This window comes from Brachyistius frenatus, unplaced genomic scaffold (assembly GCF_029030835.1).
Source record: "Brachyistius frenatus isolate BFR_SWC_R1_liver_20210118 unplaced genomic scaffold, ASM2903083v1 Contig_25, whole genome shotgun sequence".
Taxonomy (NCBI): domain Eukaryota; kingdom Metazoa; phylum Chordata; class Actinopteri; family Embiotocidae; genus Brachyistius; species Brachyistius frenatus.
The window spans coordinates 1741041-1757500 of NW_027210624.1; the positions used below are offsets into that span (position 1 = coordinate 1741041).

General features: G+C 44.2%; 1 protein-coding gene across 1 annotated transcript in view; it reads right to left on the bottom strand.

Moving 5' to 3' along the window:
- Window positions 1-3108: 3108 nt before the first annotated feature.
- adarb2 (adenosine deaminase RNA specific B2 (inactive)) overlaps window positions 3109-16460 on the bottom strand; it is a 191430-nt gene continuing 178078 nt past the window's right edge. Inside the window, exons 9-10 of the mRNA XM_069698012.1 lie at window positions 8633-8814; window positions 3109-6863 (exon numbers count right to left, since the gene is read on the bottom strand). Of these exons, the coding sequence (XP_069554113.1) occupies window positions 6687-6863; window positions 8633-8814 (359 nt within the window). The 3' untranslated portion in view covers window positions 3109-6686. The remainder of the gene's footprint in view (window positions 6864-8632; window positions 8815-16460) is intronic.

A 16460-nucleotide genomic window follows, 5' to 3' on the forward strand; every position in this document is an offset into this window, starting at 1 on the left:
TTAGCATTTTGCAGCTACTGAGGAATATATTTACCTCAAGAGGTGATCATAGACTATGTCAAATTTAACAAGTTGTGCGAGTGGGACACGTGTATGAGACATGAAGGATATACTGTGTATATATATATATAAAAATATATACACACTCGCCGGCCACTTTATTAGGTACACCTGTTCAACTGCTCATTAACGCAACTATCTAATCAGCCAATCACGACAGCAACTCAATGCATTTAGGCACGTAGACATGGTCAAGACGAGCTGCTGAAGTTCAAACCGAGCATCAGAATGGGGAAGAAAGTTGATTTCAGTGACTTTGAAGGTGGCACGGTTGTTGGTGCCAGACGGGCTGGTCTGAGTATTTCACAAACTGCTGATCTACTGGGATTTTCACGCACGAGGTTTACAGAGAACGGTCCAACAAAGAGAAAATATCCAGTGAGCGGCAGTTCTCTGGGCGAAAATGCCTCGTTGATGCCAGAGGTCAGAGGTCAGAGGTCAGAGGAGAACGGCCAGACTGGTTCCAGATGATAGAAAGGCGACAGTAACTCAAATAAACACTCGTTCCAACCAAGGTATGCAGAAGATCATCTCTGAACGCACAACACGTGAAACCTTGAAGCAGACAAGCTCCAGAAGCAGAAGACGACACCGGGTGTCACTCCTGTCAGCTAAGAACGTGTGTGGGGGGATATTTTCTTGGCACATTTTTTGCCCCTTAGTACCAATTGAGCATCGTTTAAACGCCACAGCCTACCTGAGTATTGTTGCTGACCGTGTCCGTCCCTTTATGACCACGGTGTACCATCTTCTGATGGCTACTTCCAGCAGGAAAACGCTCCATATCGCAAAGCTCAAATCATCTCAAACTGGTTTCTTGAACATGACAATGAGTTCACTGGACTCCGACGGCCTCCACAGTCACCACATCTCAATCCAATAGAACCTTTGGGATGTGGTGGAACGGGAGATTCGCATCGTGGATGTGCAGCCGACAAATCTGCAGCAACTGCGTGATGCTATCATGTCAAAATGGACAAAAATCTCTGAGGAATGTTTCCAGTTTCTTGTTAAATCTATGCCACGAAGAATTAAGGCAGTTCTGAAGGCAAAAGGGGGTCCAACTCAATACTAGCAAAGTGTACCTGATAAAGTGGCCAGTGAGTGTAAATGTTCAAAACATGATGGAAATGTCATACTAAAGTATGTCGTCCATAGTATCATAAAAATATCTGACTGTATCATTTGGTCCAAAATGCCTCAAGAAAATATACTGTAGCATGTTGTTCAAAATATCATTAAAACATCATACTAGTGTGGCGTCAACAATATCATAAAATTGTCATACTATAGTACGTCGTCCAAAATGTGAAAAAAAAAAAAGCCATAGTATGACTTTTTTTTTCACTTTTTGGACGACATACAATGCTTTAGGCATGTCGTCCAAAAAGTGAAAAACAGTCATACTATATGTAAAGTCATACTATAGCATGTTGTCCAAAATGTCAAAAAAAAGTCATACTATAGCATGGCGTCCAAAATATGATAAAAAAAAGTCATACTATAGCATGGCGTCCAAAATATGATAAAAAAAAAAGTCATACTATAGCATGGCGTCCAAAATATGATAAAAAAAAAATAAAAAAATTGTCCAAAATGTCAAAAAAAAAGTCATACTTTTTGGTCATAAAAAGTCATACTTTTTGTCATACTACTGCATGTTGTCCAAAATGTAAAAAAAAAGTCATACTATAGCATGTCGTCCAAAATATGATAAAAAAAAAGTCATACTATAGCATGTCGTCCAAAATAGCAAAACAAAAGTCATACTAGAGCATGTCGTCCAAAATGTGAGAAATAAGTTGTCCCAAAAGTCACAAAAATATAATTTGCATGTTGTCCAAAAAGTCTTACAAATGTTACCACCGTGAACATTATTTTGAAAGGCTAAACTTTACTAAATTTGGATTGAAGCAGAATATTTCGTTAGATAAAAACATTTTTACCGTTTGCCCAGGTAAAGTTATTTGCCAAAACACAATTTTGGAAATTATTAAATGTAACTTTTTTTTTTTTTTTTTTATAAATTTTGATTTTCGGATTTTACAATGCTCTCGAGAACTGTTGGCTTATTGGTTTCGGATCATATCAGCTGCCGGTCAGTGGCTGACACGGCGCGATTTTCAAATTAGCCTGCATGAGTCCATGAAATTTCCCCTAGGGGATTAATAAAGTGTATAAAATCTAAAAAAAAAATCTAAAAAAAAAAAATCAATATATTTTTTCATCAGATTTCTTAGTTACAACCAGACTGAGCGAGCCAAGCAGTTTACTGTTTCTATGTGCTGTATTCATTCAGTTTGAAAAACGATCTCCAGAAATCAATAAAACGGACTAAATCTCATCTCTGTTGACTAACTTCGGTGATGCTGAAGTTATGCTTCAAGCGCCTCGGGTCCTGAACGCATCACCGTCGGGCCAATAATCACGTTGAAGCACACCCTCTCGCGTAATATTGCTTCAGTGCAGCACGCTGCTCTCACCCTACACAAAGGCGGAGCATCAGACTCGGCGTGTTGTGGCTCTGTGACTTCATCGAGAAGCAGAAACTGGGAGACAGAATCCACAGAGCAGCGACACCTCTGTCCGTTAGATTAGAGCCAGTTGGCCGTGACCAGCCGCTGGAGCAAATTGTCAATTATCATGTTTATTGTAGAGTGCACAGCCGACTCCACGGCCTTTGGGGGTAGGGTGGATGCTACAGAGGAGGCATACCTTATACCCCCCCCTCTTCCTCCTCCTCCTCCTCTTCCTCCAGGCTAATTTGGTGGCTGATCTGTATGACACCTGCCACCCAGCCAAACAGAGATATCCATTTCCCCATGTATTTCCCCCGAGAGTGGCAGGAGAAGGGAGGCCTCTTTAATAATTGCCTGGATGCTCTCCAGGGCCGACACATGATCACAGAAAGGTGAGAGATGGTCCAATAATCAAGAGCTCAGCGCACATCACGTATTCTAATCTCACATCAACACGTGTTCTCTTTCACTCTGAGATCAACTCCAAAACGACATCAAATGAAAAAAACTATAAAGGCAAAATAAAATTACAAGATTTTGTGGTTTTATTCACATATACAGTACAAACATTCACTTTTTATTTGTTACTGAAGTGCAATGTACAGACCTTAGCAGCATTTCTTCATAGACTTTCATTTACATCAGAAGTAGACATTTTAGGATCTCTGTCACATCTTTTATACAGTTTTTTTTAATTTTTTTTATTTTTTTTTACATATGTACACTCTTTGATACAATATTGCCATTCAGACATGCCTTATATTTATTATCTCTCAAAATAAATGGGTGAAAATCTGTGATGGCGGCCGAGGTGAAAACATGGAGTGAGACAATGACCGATGTTGTTACCTGTGTCCACAAAGCGTGACGAGTCTGAAGATATGGCCGCTCGATCAATACAAATCTGCACCTCATGCTGATGAGAGACGAAGGCCAACTCTGATACACATTTACGCCAAACCTGCTGCTTGACACTGAAAGCAGAGTCGGTGCTTTGCAGCTTTGGGTTCAGGTAAACAAAATGGACTTCCTGTAAACGGACGTATTGAAGCTGCCATGAACCAGAGCTGGATTAACAACTACACTCAGGTCCTCAGGGGCCCGAAAAGTCCCAGAATTAATCATCTTGATACATTAGAAATGTTGTGCGAGTTATATTTATTATTATTTATGGTGACGCCTATGGATGTCGTCTCCTATTCAGTAACGAGACACCACGAAATAACATTAGAAGTTACCTTCTCTTAATCGCAATGTAAATGACAGAATGTAAACACAGTTACAGCGGGGAACATAAAGTAAAAGCTGGTATAACCACTTGTGGAGGTGAAATTAAGAGATTAAAAACTAAACCCACAGAAAACCTGGAAGAAGATACTATTCCAGTATGGAGTACTGATCGTATGGTATAAAGTTTCTGATCGGTAGCAGCGGTCAGTCGGGGCCAAACAGCAAATTGCCCCCGGAAAGTTTAATAATCCATCTGCACCACCAGGAAATCCTACACTGTACCAATATCTTTGTAGGAGCTTTATCTGTTCTTCTCTGTGCTCCTCTCACTGAAGTGGACGGGGCTTCGGGCAGAAAAAAAAGGTGAGGTCATCGACTTCAGTTGACCAATCAGGGTTTAGCAACATGTGACTCAGCATCTGATAAGAGTTTGTTCAATCAGATGTGATCAATCCACCCACACAGTCCACATGAAGCAGATCAGAGGAGGTTTTTAACACTAAACTCTCAATTTGTTTACTTTAAACCTGCAGTGCAGATAAGTTACAAAAAACACTGTGGACACATGCTTATCAAAAAGACTCTGCTGTAGACGACTCCGTCACCACGATTGTTGCTTTTAGAACGGCGGAGAACTTAAATAAAGGAAATAAAAGGTGTCGTTTCAGTGTCAGAATTTTATCCATTTGGTCTGATAAAGACTAGACGACCCACATGATGGAGTTCTTTAATCTCCATTCAAGGTTGCATTGGGTTAATCTGGAAGTTAGCCCGACGCTAGCCCGACCAGCGCTGGTGTGCCGGCTCCACCCATCGAGCATGCTCAGTCTGCATCCACCTGTCCAGTGCGGGAATGTCTCACCGGACAGGTTTAATCGGCGTCCGTGTGAACTCATTCGGTATGAATGTAACAAACGTTCAATGACATGTAAAGGTGCTGCACTACAGGTTCATATTCAACTTTAGGTCGTGACTATTTAATTGGAGAAACACTATATCTCAAACGCTTTTACAAATAACTTTTTTTTCAGTGGAGAATTGGGGAACCCGGATGCAGATCACATAAGGATCAAATCCTCAGTTCTTGTGCGAATCTGCCTGCGAGTCAAATCCTCATCTTCACACACTGATCTCCAGTAAAGGGTTAATTAAGCCAACGATATGAATGAACCTGTCCTGTCTGTAGCACACAGGGTTGCTGCCAGAAGACAGAGACACAGGAGGAGCAGGAGAGGAAACTAAAACACAACAGTAACCACTAGATGTCACTCTCACTACTTCCATCTCAGGGCTGCTGCTGCTGCTGCTGCTGGACTTAAATTCCTCAAAGAGAAAACAGCGACGACAGAACAACACAGTCATGATCATAATGAATATGAACACTTAGCTGCAGGAAAGAATCACACACACAGTGTTATGTAGATGAAATATGCAGAGACATGAAATAGTCAGAGGTACACATTTACATGGTAGCGATGAGGGATGTCAGTTTTCACCTCAGTTAAATACAAAATACAAAAAAAAAAAAAAAAAAAAAATCTCTTGACAGTGAGGGGGCGGGGCTTACAACTTCCCACCACCTTGACTGTTATCTGTTCGGGGTGGGCACGACCACAGAGCATCAGTACGAGTCAATCGGGTCAACAAGGCCTCGCTAACGAGCCACAACTCGCTGTTCACGGTGACGACAAGATTCAGGTGCACAAAAAGTGGACAAAAAAACCCCAACCAATTGAGGTCAAGCAGGTGAAAGAAGACAGACAGAGACAGGAAACAAACCCCTCCTCTTCCTCCATCGCATCCTCCACTTGTACTGTAATGGCTGCGTTTATGTAGCTTCTCCCTACTCGGAGGGGTGAGGACGGAAAAAAAAGAAGAAAAAAAAAAGAGGGGTGTATTAACCTGTCGTTGCGTCGTGTTAAACTCCGCCGCGCTTGAAAGGTGCGGGAGGCGGCGGTGGAGGAGAAGGAGGAAGAGGAGGAGGAGGAGGAGGAAGATGGAAAAGAGGGCAAAGAGATGGCTAGTCAAGGGTGAGTGAAGAGAAGGAGGACAAAGATAGAAATGAGAGAGGTGAAGGTGAGGCTCGGAGGCAACGTTCCTCTCCTTCCCTTCCTCTTTCTCTATCAGCCGTCACCTGACAGGGCCGGTAATTGGACGTGGACCTCTCTCTCTCTCTCCACGCTCTGTTTTTTTTTTTTTTTCCCCTCTTTCTCCATCTCTGTCTGTCTCGCTCTCTCCCCCGTGGCTCTGCTCCTCAGCGGGAGCCTTGGGGCCCGGAAATAGCTGATGACAAGATAGCGGCTGCCTTTCATTCTGCTCAAGGTTACCCCATCCTTACTTGACAGCCGAAGAACGGTGTGTGTGTGTGCGTGCGTGCGTGTGTGTGTGTGTGTGTGTGGTGGAGTATTTGGGGGGGATGGAGGAAAAGGAGGGGGGGGGTGCTTGCTTAGACCTCTTTGTTTGTGTGTTTAAAGAACGGCAAGAAAAAGTCCATCTTTTTATGTCCCTTTTCTTTGCAGACCATCAATCTGACCTTCCACCTGTCGTCTTTGTACTGGGTGGATCCACAATGACACGCACACACGCACACGCACACGCACACGCACACGCAGGGTGACAGCCTTGAGTTTAGAGGTTACACTGGTAAACTTTCAGGTATGAAGGTGTGAAACATGGAGTCATCTTACCCTAAAAAAATAAAGGTTAACCAAACACACACACTCTTTTTTTTTTTTACACTCACACACACACACACACACACACACACACACACACACACACACACACACACACACACACACACACACACACACACACACACACACACACACACACACACACACACACACACACACACACACTCTCTCTCTCTCCTCCTCAGACCGACAGCAGGAACTGCCCCTGCTCCGGGGGTTTTTTGACCCAGGTGCCGAGGCCCGTTTCCTGCAGAGATCTGCACCACTGCTGCTTCGCTGTCTGGTAGGGACGCGCCGCCATCTTGGCCTCGCAGTACATGAGCTGGCGGTCGGCCGAGCTGGACACACGGATCCCCAGCTGAAGAGGGCGAAGACGATGAAGAGGAGGGTGGTGGAGGGGTGGGGTGGGGTGGGGTGGGGTGGGGGTGGGGGTGGAGAAAAGAAAAAGAGAGTCAGATAAACGCGACACGGAGACAGACGTGAAGATATGGAGGGAAGACAAAGAGAGGAATAAAGGCGGGGCAGCGGCAGGGCTAAAGGTTGAGCGAAGGCGGGAGAGAGGAGAAGAAGAAGAGCGAGCAAAACAAAACGAATGAGCCGGCACAAATGCATTTTGGGTGGGGTTGGTGGTGAAGGGGGGCTTCAACAGCTGTGTAATCCCTCCATTTGAATTTCACAAGCAATTGAACATTCTCTGTGCTTTTTGTGCGTTCCTATTGTCACGAGGGGAAACAATGAAGATCGGCGGCGAGACAAGTGGAGAGAGAGAGAGCAAAAGTTTCTTTAGGAGATTAGTGTGACTGCTCTTGCGTGGCCCCTTATATACGCCGCGCGGGGAGCACTTAGGGCGGGGGCCTCCTCGAGTACTTCTCCAAATAATTATGGTTTCATAGTCATTACGCTTTAACGGCCGCCATTTGGCGACGCAGGCAGTGTTACATAAAGTTTCAGGATGGAAAATGAAAGTGAAGATCCGAGCTGCTGCTTTATGATAAGCAGCGTCGACACATTCATCTCCGGCAGAGAGGAGGGTCCACGTTTCCACCGTACGGGGCGCTCTGTGATTTTAATTCAGGCGTTTGTCGGCCTCCGTGTCTGCACTTAGTGTGTCTGTGTTCCTGCATGTGATTCCTGACGGCAGCAGACTGCACATTGTTCTTAAACGACAGCTGACTAATGCCTCTGTGTTTCCTGTTTCCTGCGTTCAGACGGAGCAGAGCGGTGAAACAGACATTTATTCACATGAAATGTAATTATTGCTTAGGATCCTATTCATTAAACATCCTACTTTTTCCAGCACAATGTGAAGGTCTTATTTTTAAATGAACTTTTAAATTAGTGAGACTCACATACCCGCAGCAGATTTTTACATACGTCACGACAAGCCCGTCATTAGCGTGACAAGGCTGCGCTCCATTCAAGGTTTTATACGTGCAGGTGCTCCTGAATGGAACGGAGACGCTGCACACGTGTGTTTTCTACACTGTTGAAGTCCTGATGTCATCCAATCACGGTGAAGGAGGGGCGGGACAAATGCAGTTAACCACGAACACTGGTCGCTGATTGGTCCTCAATTCAGAGTAGCGGGAGCAAACAGGAGCATCGTATGTTGAATGCACAGGAGCGTTCACACTGAAAAGTCATGCAACATGCAGCCGGATAGTGAACTCATACCGGAGTACTCAAGACTTTTAAACCTCAAAAGTAACGGAGGGGGCGGGACTGACCTGCAGTCAGTTCATTTGAACACCACATTATACAAATACCAATGGTTCATATCCACAGAAAAGTCTTTCTTTTTCACTAAGTACCACCAAACTGCTGTTGGATCATGAGTTCATAGGGATGAACAATTCATCGGTATGTTTATTGTGTGCGTAAAACAGAGGGCCATGTTTGATTTGACATCATTACTCTGTCAAATTTCACATACTACGTAAGTAAGTGTACTACATAGACGTGCACTAACGCAAATTGTCATACACTTACATGATTAGAACTGAAGAAGGTGTAACAAACTCCTTGTAAGCACTTCCTACCTCATTATACTCTCCGTGGCCACTTTGTTCGGTACACCTGCAGTTTACAACTTCGTGAACTGAGATACGGCCGATGTATGACGTTTACCTTGCGGTACAGTCGGCTCCAGCGGGTGAACAGGGCGTGCTTGCAGAGACGCGAGGGTGTTCCCGAGTCCCGTCTCCGTCCCGTCGCCGTGTTCACCACCTCCAGCTGCGTGTCGCCCAGCGTCCAGTTGACGCTGACGCACGAGGCCTTCCCCGGCTGTTGATACTCGGCACTGCTCAGCCCTACAAGGAAGACAACACAAAGGTGGTTTAGCCTCCATAACATCCGAGGTGTTCCCTACAGGGGAGCCAAACACTGGCAAAACTTAACAAATGTTTCCCAATGTAATGCACTTGTGAGTGAAAATTTGCAGCTGTGTGTTTTTCCTTTCAAACCTCCTCTTTGTTGTTTCGTTTAACCTTCCTTCACCCTCGCCTCGCTCTCCCCCCCGAGGCTAGTGACAGACATAAAGTTTTGCAGCGCTGCAAAAAGCCAAGTCGACCTGGACCTGAAACTGCATGTGAAGCTTTGATACACACTCCGAGCGAGAGAGGGGGAGTGTTCCCATCACGTAAGCGGTGCGTTGGCGTGTTTGTACGAGTGCTTGTCTGCTCTGGCGTCCCAGCAGTTAACCATGTTTGAGTGTCGCCGGCTACACGCGGTAAATATTATCTCCAGTGACGAAGATCAAGCGCTGCCTCCGGTCGGCTGTCACTCCGTTTTGCCCTCTCTGCCTTTCCCTCTGAAATAATTAGCCGCACGAGCAAAGCACACAAAGTGATCAGCGGAGGACGGAGGAGGAGAGACAGAGGCGGAGGCGAGGTGGAGGCGAGCGGCGGTGACATTAGGTTTCATGTGTTGGCAGAGGTGCTGACAGCAGGGTGAGATTCCCTGTGCATTCTGGGTAAATGGTCATCACACCTGATTGTACAACCGGAGGGAGTAGAAAATACTGAATCACAGGTTTCCAGCTGTGGTCAAACACTGATTGAGATCACGTGTTAGCCATTCAGAGATGTTGTCCCAGATGTACAGACAGCTGTAAAAGGTTATAAAAAAAAAAAAAAAACAGGTTTTGTGATCAACCATAAAACAATTCTTACCACTACCATACTGTTAGTGCTGCTGGAGACCAGCAGACTGACGCTCCACTACTTTTATTTTCTAGGTGGGGAAATAAAATGTTCACACTTCTTTTGATCCAAGTTTAAATTTATTTACATTTTTGAAGCGCCTGAAGATCAAATCATCTCCAAAGTCAATGTCATACAAGAGAGCCAATAAAACTAAATGAAATGGTCAAAGTTGTCATGTTGACATTTAGGTTGTATTGATTGATTCACGACATCAACTCGAAGCCTTGTTTTGATCCACTAACGTTTGCCCCGGTAAAGTTATTTGCCAGGTTATATTGTCGACTTTATTAAAGTAATGAAAATATACATTTTAATATGGTATATAAACTTGCCATCACAGTGGCTAGAAACAAGTCACAACAGTGTGTGCGCCCCAGTTCTGTAACAAATTGCACACCTCTGACTACAACACGTTAATTGGGCTCTTTTGCCTAAAGAAATTAAAATGTATACCCCGTCCACATCTGTACAGAGAGTATGAAGCTCGTTAGCTCCGCCGAGCATCAAGACCTCAAACATTAAATCAGCTAGCTTCGTCCAAAGAAAATAAAGTTTGCCTACAAGCACTACTAAAGCTCACAAATGTACAAATGCACACTAAATGTGGTTATAAAAGCAATAAAGTATCTATCTATCTATCTATCTATCTATCTATCTATCTATCTATCTATCTATCTATCTATCTATCTATCTATCTATCTATCTATCTATCTATCTATCTATCTATCTATCTATCTATCTATCTATCTATCTATCTATCTATCTATCTATCTATCTATCTATCTATCTATCTATCTATCTATCTATCTATCTATCTATCTATCTATCTATCTATCTATTGAACTGTAACATGGCAGCTGTCGATACCATTTTTGTAAATGACAGTGACCTGAAGTGTAAATGTGGAAAACATTTTATGCACTTCCACACAACGTGATTGGTTGATGCCTTGAATCAGCCTCCTTCCATAGATTTTTTTATTTTTTTTCCCACCACGTGTTATTTTTGCTACATGTGAAAATACCCAAGACAAAAACAAAAGTCAAAAAAAATATATTGACGTGACACAAAAAAAGGCCACCGGTGTGTGAAGACCTTCAGTGTGGTCGTTCTGTCATTTTATTCAAGTTTAAGTCTGGTTTTTATTTCCAAAATCAAAAACAAAACTTGAATGGAAGCCACAGTGAGTTACCAAAAAAACAACAACCTGCATTTCTAATTTGAGCACGTATCTTGTACCATTGATACATACAGTATCTGGCATTTGTAACAAGCAAACAGCAGCAAAGTCAGTTGGAAAAATCTGTTGATCCCTCACTGCAAAAAGCGGCAGCAGCCAATGACATATGTATCTGAATATATTGTTGTGCTGTCTCAATATGTATTTTGAAGAAACCGCATTACTAACGGCTGCTTTAACATTATATTCACTCCAACTCTGTAAAATTGTCTTCAGAGAGGAATCGCTGCCTCGGATTGCAGCTCGACTTCCAACCCACTTATTTATTATATCTAGACACCTTCATAGAGAATCAGCAGGCAGCGTCTGTGTGACGGGGGAACAACAGTTGCCTCTGATCTCATCGTTTGACAGACAGCTTGTTATAATACAATACCTGATCTACAATGCCACAATACACGCCTGCAGATCGCCCCCCCTCCCACCTCCCTCTCCTCACCTCTTCCTTTCTGCTGCTCCTTGGAACTGGAATGAATCGCCTGCCACACTAACAATCCTCCAAGTCTCTTATTACCCATCTCTCCTCTCTTGTGCAGACGCACCTCTTTGAACAAAAGACCCTCCTATCCATTGCGCCTCTTTCCTTTCCTCTCCCTCCATTCACGGCTCATTTCATCCGTTCAATGGGCTTGACTCCTCTGTTTCTGTAATAGCCAATTTGATTTTTCCTTCATTGAAGACTTGATCAATTTCTCCTCTGGGAAGTGTTTGGCAGACATGAAAGAGGCAGAATTAGAGCCTTTGGTTATGGGATTCGTAAGCGTGCGGTACACATACCGCCGGCTTAATATCTGAGGTTGCTGTGTGTTCTCGTGTGCGAGCTGCATCATGTCCTGCGTTCACTGTGGTGCTGCAGGGTTTTCACTTGTTCCTCGTGAGGGTGGAGCAGCAGGGGAGGATCAGTGAAGCAACAGGTCTGTGATAAGATGGTCAACTCCATCAGTGTCCTGCATCAAGGTCAGGACTGTCAATGAAATTCAAATCTCTGAAACACTTCATAAGATTTTGGTTATTTTTAGGAAAATTAAAAGGTTTCAGCAGCAGATTTGAAGGTTGTATGAATCCAGATGCTACTGAGGCTGTTTAGTAAATCCCTCCAAACACACATACATCGATCAGCCGCAACACTAAAACCATCTGACTAATAATGTGCAGGTCCAATTTATGCCATCATAACAAGCTCTGACTTGTGGAGGCAAAGACACAAGACCTGTGAAGGGGTTTTGTGGTTTCAGGCACCAACACATTTAGCAACGGATCCTTTAAAGATTGATTGATTCATTGCTGTAGAACCACCTGAAACTAAAAACCGTTGTATTTTCATGACATCAGAATGACCCCTTAACGTTACATCAGGACCCGGTCCTCTTTCAGGGCGTGCAACATGTTGCATCGCCATGTTTCTACAGGAGCCCATGAGGGCCAAACGCCTTTCATGTTGTGAAAACACCGTAGATTCTCTTACACACTTGGAAGGGATTGACCAGGTGAAGCGTGTTCATCAGACCACACCAACTTCTTCCCGTATGGTCAGCACGGGTCCTCTGAGCAGTGTCTGGCTACTCAGCCTCATCTGCAGCGCACTGCGATGCTCTTGTGTGTTCTGTCACCTTTCCATCCGAGCCAGCATCAAGGTTTTCCCCACACGGGCCGACCTTCGCTCCCCACAAGCATCATAAACCCTTGGGCACCCGTGACCTTGTCACCATTTCATTGGTTGTTCTTCCTCGGACAACTTGTGTTGCTCTCCAGTAAACCCCATACGAGCTGCTGTTTTGGATGTGTTCTAACCCTGTTGTCCAGCGATCACAACAGTCAAAACCCTCCGCATCATTACGCTAACCCATTTTTCCTGTATCCCACCTCTTGACAGGTGCCGTTGTAATATTATAATCAATGTTATTCACTTCTCCTGTCGGTGGTTTTAATGTCTTGGCTGGTCGCTGTGTGTAAGACCACAGAACAAAGTTAATATGTCAACGATGAAAGTCTGTCTTCTAAAATGTGGCCAAATTAAAACGAGGACTCGGCTAACGGCAAAACTCCCAAAGTGTTGAATGACTATTGTTTATGTGTCCTTTATCTGCTGCTGCGCTGATTCTTCTTATCCTGAAAAACAACAACGCCACGCTGTCACAGTTTTGTGTTCGCCGAGCAGCAGGACGAGAGTGAAGGACGAGTCGGTCCATCGATGTGTTTGGCCCTCGGGGTTCAGGTGGAGCTGCTTTGGCTGTGCGCGATAAGAGCGGGCCCCTGCGATCCCGGGGAATTTCCTCTGGGGGTGTTGCTTTTAAATAACCCTGGACTCACAATAGGCGGGCAGCTCATCAGAGCCAATGAAAGGACGGAGGAGATGAGAGGAAGGCGGAGGGAGAGATACGCGTGCAGACATCTGAATGCAGGCGAAGCTCTTGTCTTCCTTTATTCCCTTCCTGCCTTGCCGTCTCGCTCTCTCCCCTTCAGCCCGTCTCCCTCTCTGTACGAGCTCCCTTCAGATTGAATGAATGTCCGATAAGGGTTGTGATTACATTGATTTGGTGGAGGGGCCATCTCTACTGTCTGTCCATCTGCCTCCCTTCCTCCCTCCCTCCCTCCCTCCCTCCACCCTTCTACCCTTCAATAGACTGTTGCTTCTCAAAGTACTGCGGGAGCAGAGATCTGACAGTTTGGGACTCAGACACACAGCAAACACAGTGTGGAGCACGGCGGACGGGTGGGCAGAGCATTTCCACGAGACCTCAAGAAACACAGGAAAGACTCTCTGGCGGTAATTCTTGGAATCGTAGTTTCTAACCGAGCCGCAAACAACAGTGACGCCATCTTGCTGGTTCAGAGCAGTTTGGAGCTGGTAATGACCATATCTGGTAACATAAGCCAAGGAAAAAAATAAAAATAAATAAAAAAGGAGGGCCAGAGAGGATGGTGGATGCCTTTGACTTTTATTGGACTACTTTTCCTTTATTTACATGTTGAGTCTGGAGAAACTGGTCTAAGATTTGTGCCTTTGACATAGTTGGAAGGGTTTATAAAGGGTTTGTAAAAATATGTCTTGTTTATTCAGAGAAGAATAAATGTTTTCTCTTTTTCCAAGTGTTTCATTACATCATTCATTAGATTTTGAATGTGTTGGTGCAGTTTTATGTTTCCAATTGAGTAACATCAACCTCAACCATCAAAATTATATCATATTACATTCCATGTTATTTTTACCCATATTAGAATCCCAGACTGTAAATAAAAGTGTTCGTAGCTTCCGGGTCTGAATAATGAGGTCGATGCGGAAGTGCCTTAAGCTGCAATACCACAGAGTCCCACTAGAGTTGGGCTCCACAGACTCCCATTCAACGAGTCTGATAAAATTCAAAGTCAATCAAATTTAATCACGAGTTATTTCGGTTCTGCGAGCTAAAGTCGCTCCTTATCATTCGTTTTCTGGCCGTACATCTTAAAATAATCCGTCACTATTCGAAAATAAGCTTAAAAAAAGCTGTGATTTTAGGGGTGTATCTGTTTGATTGACAGGCCTGTGGTGACGTCAGGTTGCAGCTATTGGTGGGCGGAGGGTAGTATCGTTGGGTTTCCAATCAGATCAGTCAGATCCACCGCTCGCTCCCCCCAGCTTGTCCAAATATGGTCACTTCCTGCTCCAAACCACTCAGAACTAGCAAGATGTCGCCGGCTAAAATCCAAACTCGAGGCTTCATAACAGCAGTTCACAAACCAACGGGCGACGTCACTGCTGGTTGCTGTTGGGCACAAATGTGAAAATGTGTAAAAAAAAATTATGTTACGCTCTATGGAATATACTTAAAAAAAACAACCATAACACTAAACCATAAAAAAAAAGAAACAGTAGAGGACATACAGAGCTGCAGCATCAATCTGCTGTCAGCTAATGGGGGGAAAACTTTACAGTCATTAAACAAACTGTGTACTTACTGTGAGCTTTATTATAGTTATAATGAAGGATGTAATCCTTGACTTAAGTATGAATTATGAAGAAATGGATCATACCTGACCACGATTCTCAGAATCTTAACTGCAGCTTGTTACATCCAAAAGTAAAAACTCCTTTCCAGCCGAGTCAAATGAATCCATTTAAAAAGCCATTGAACAAATCATGAGAAATGTTGGCGGACGCCGCGCTCGGAAGATTCGGTGATAAATTCACCCCAGCTATCGTCAGCAGAGGACAATGCAGCACAATTATCAGTCCTGATGAGGACAGGCCTCACAGAGTATTTGTCCTCATGGCACTCCATTACCCAGAGTGCCCCGGTGCCCTTCAAGAAGCACAGTATAGCCAAAAAGCTGCCACGAGCGTGCTCCTTATGGAGATGTAATGAAAGCATGGCGGTGTGATTTATCCACACTGTGTCTTTGACATGGTATAATGTGTTTCCCTGCGTGCGTCTGTCGCTGTCTTTGATCTCATCGATGATCCCCGACGTGCCCCACATCTCCGTGGGCTGCTCAGCCGCTCCGACTGGCCTAGATCTGAAGTGATGGCTGATGCACTTTCTACAAGTCTGGTGTCATTCAGATCCTCTTCCAGCATTCATCCTCGCTACAGACGGAGGCCTCGGGTCTCAGCGGAGCCCCGCGAGCAGCCGTGCCAGACAACTTCTTCGCTGTTGCTCGTCTGGTGGGCACTATGTACTGTAAATGTAACAGAGGCAGTGTGTGTGTGTGTGTGTGTGTGTGTGTGTGTGTGTGTGAGGAGGTGTTACATATGTGTGATCTGTTGTAATGCACTTTGTCTGCCGCTGACATATTTATAATAAATGTCTAAAAATAGGAAGACATGTTCACGTGTGGCCCAGGGCTCTGTGGGTGCGTCACTATCTAAATGCAGGGCGACAGTAGAAAACAGGGAATAAAAAAAACTTCCAGCAGCTTTCAAAAACACACAATTTTTACATTATAAATGTTTGTTTCCAAGTCTGTCTGACAGTGAACTCAGAAATGATCCACCTGGAACGGCCATGTTGCTAACTGTAGTAGAGATCTCCACGCAGGGATAAATGCCGGCTGACCTGTTCACCAACATATTTAACCACACAAGACTATTTTTTTTAATGCGTCTCAGCTAAATGCAACCGAGTCAGCCACGTTTAGATCTGAATTAATTTTTTTCTACTTAAAAGAAGAAATGTTCTTTTAAAATATCAAACCCGACATTGTTTACACCCATGTTTACTTGCTAGAAGTGTTCTTCTTCACTGCTTTTGCTGGCGCATTGCTGTGTATTACTGCCACCTGTGGGTCAGTTGAAAACTTTGCTCCTTAGTGCTACTAGTGGTTAAAATCCCCAGACATTTTATGTGCATTTAATTTTCTCATTTCTCATTCACATGTTCTCCCTGTGCCTGTGCGGGTTTTCTCCAGGTGCTCCAGTTTCCTCCCACAGTCCAAAGACAAGTGTACCGGGTTAACTGGTGTTTCTAAACTGGCTGGAGGTGTGAATGGTTGTCTTTCTCTCTTGGTCCTGTGATGGACAGGCAACCTGTTC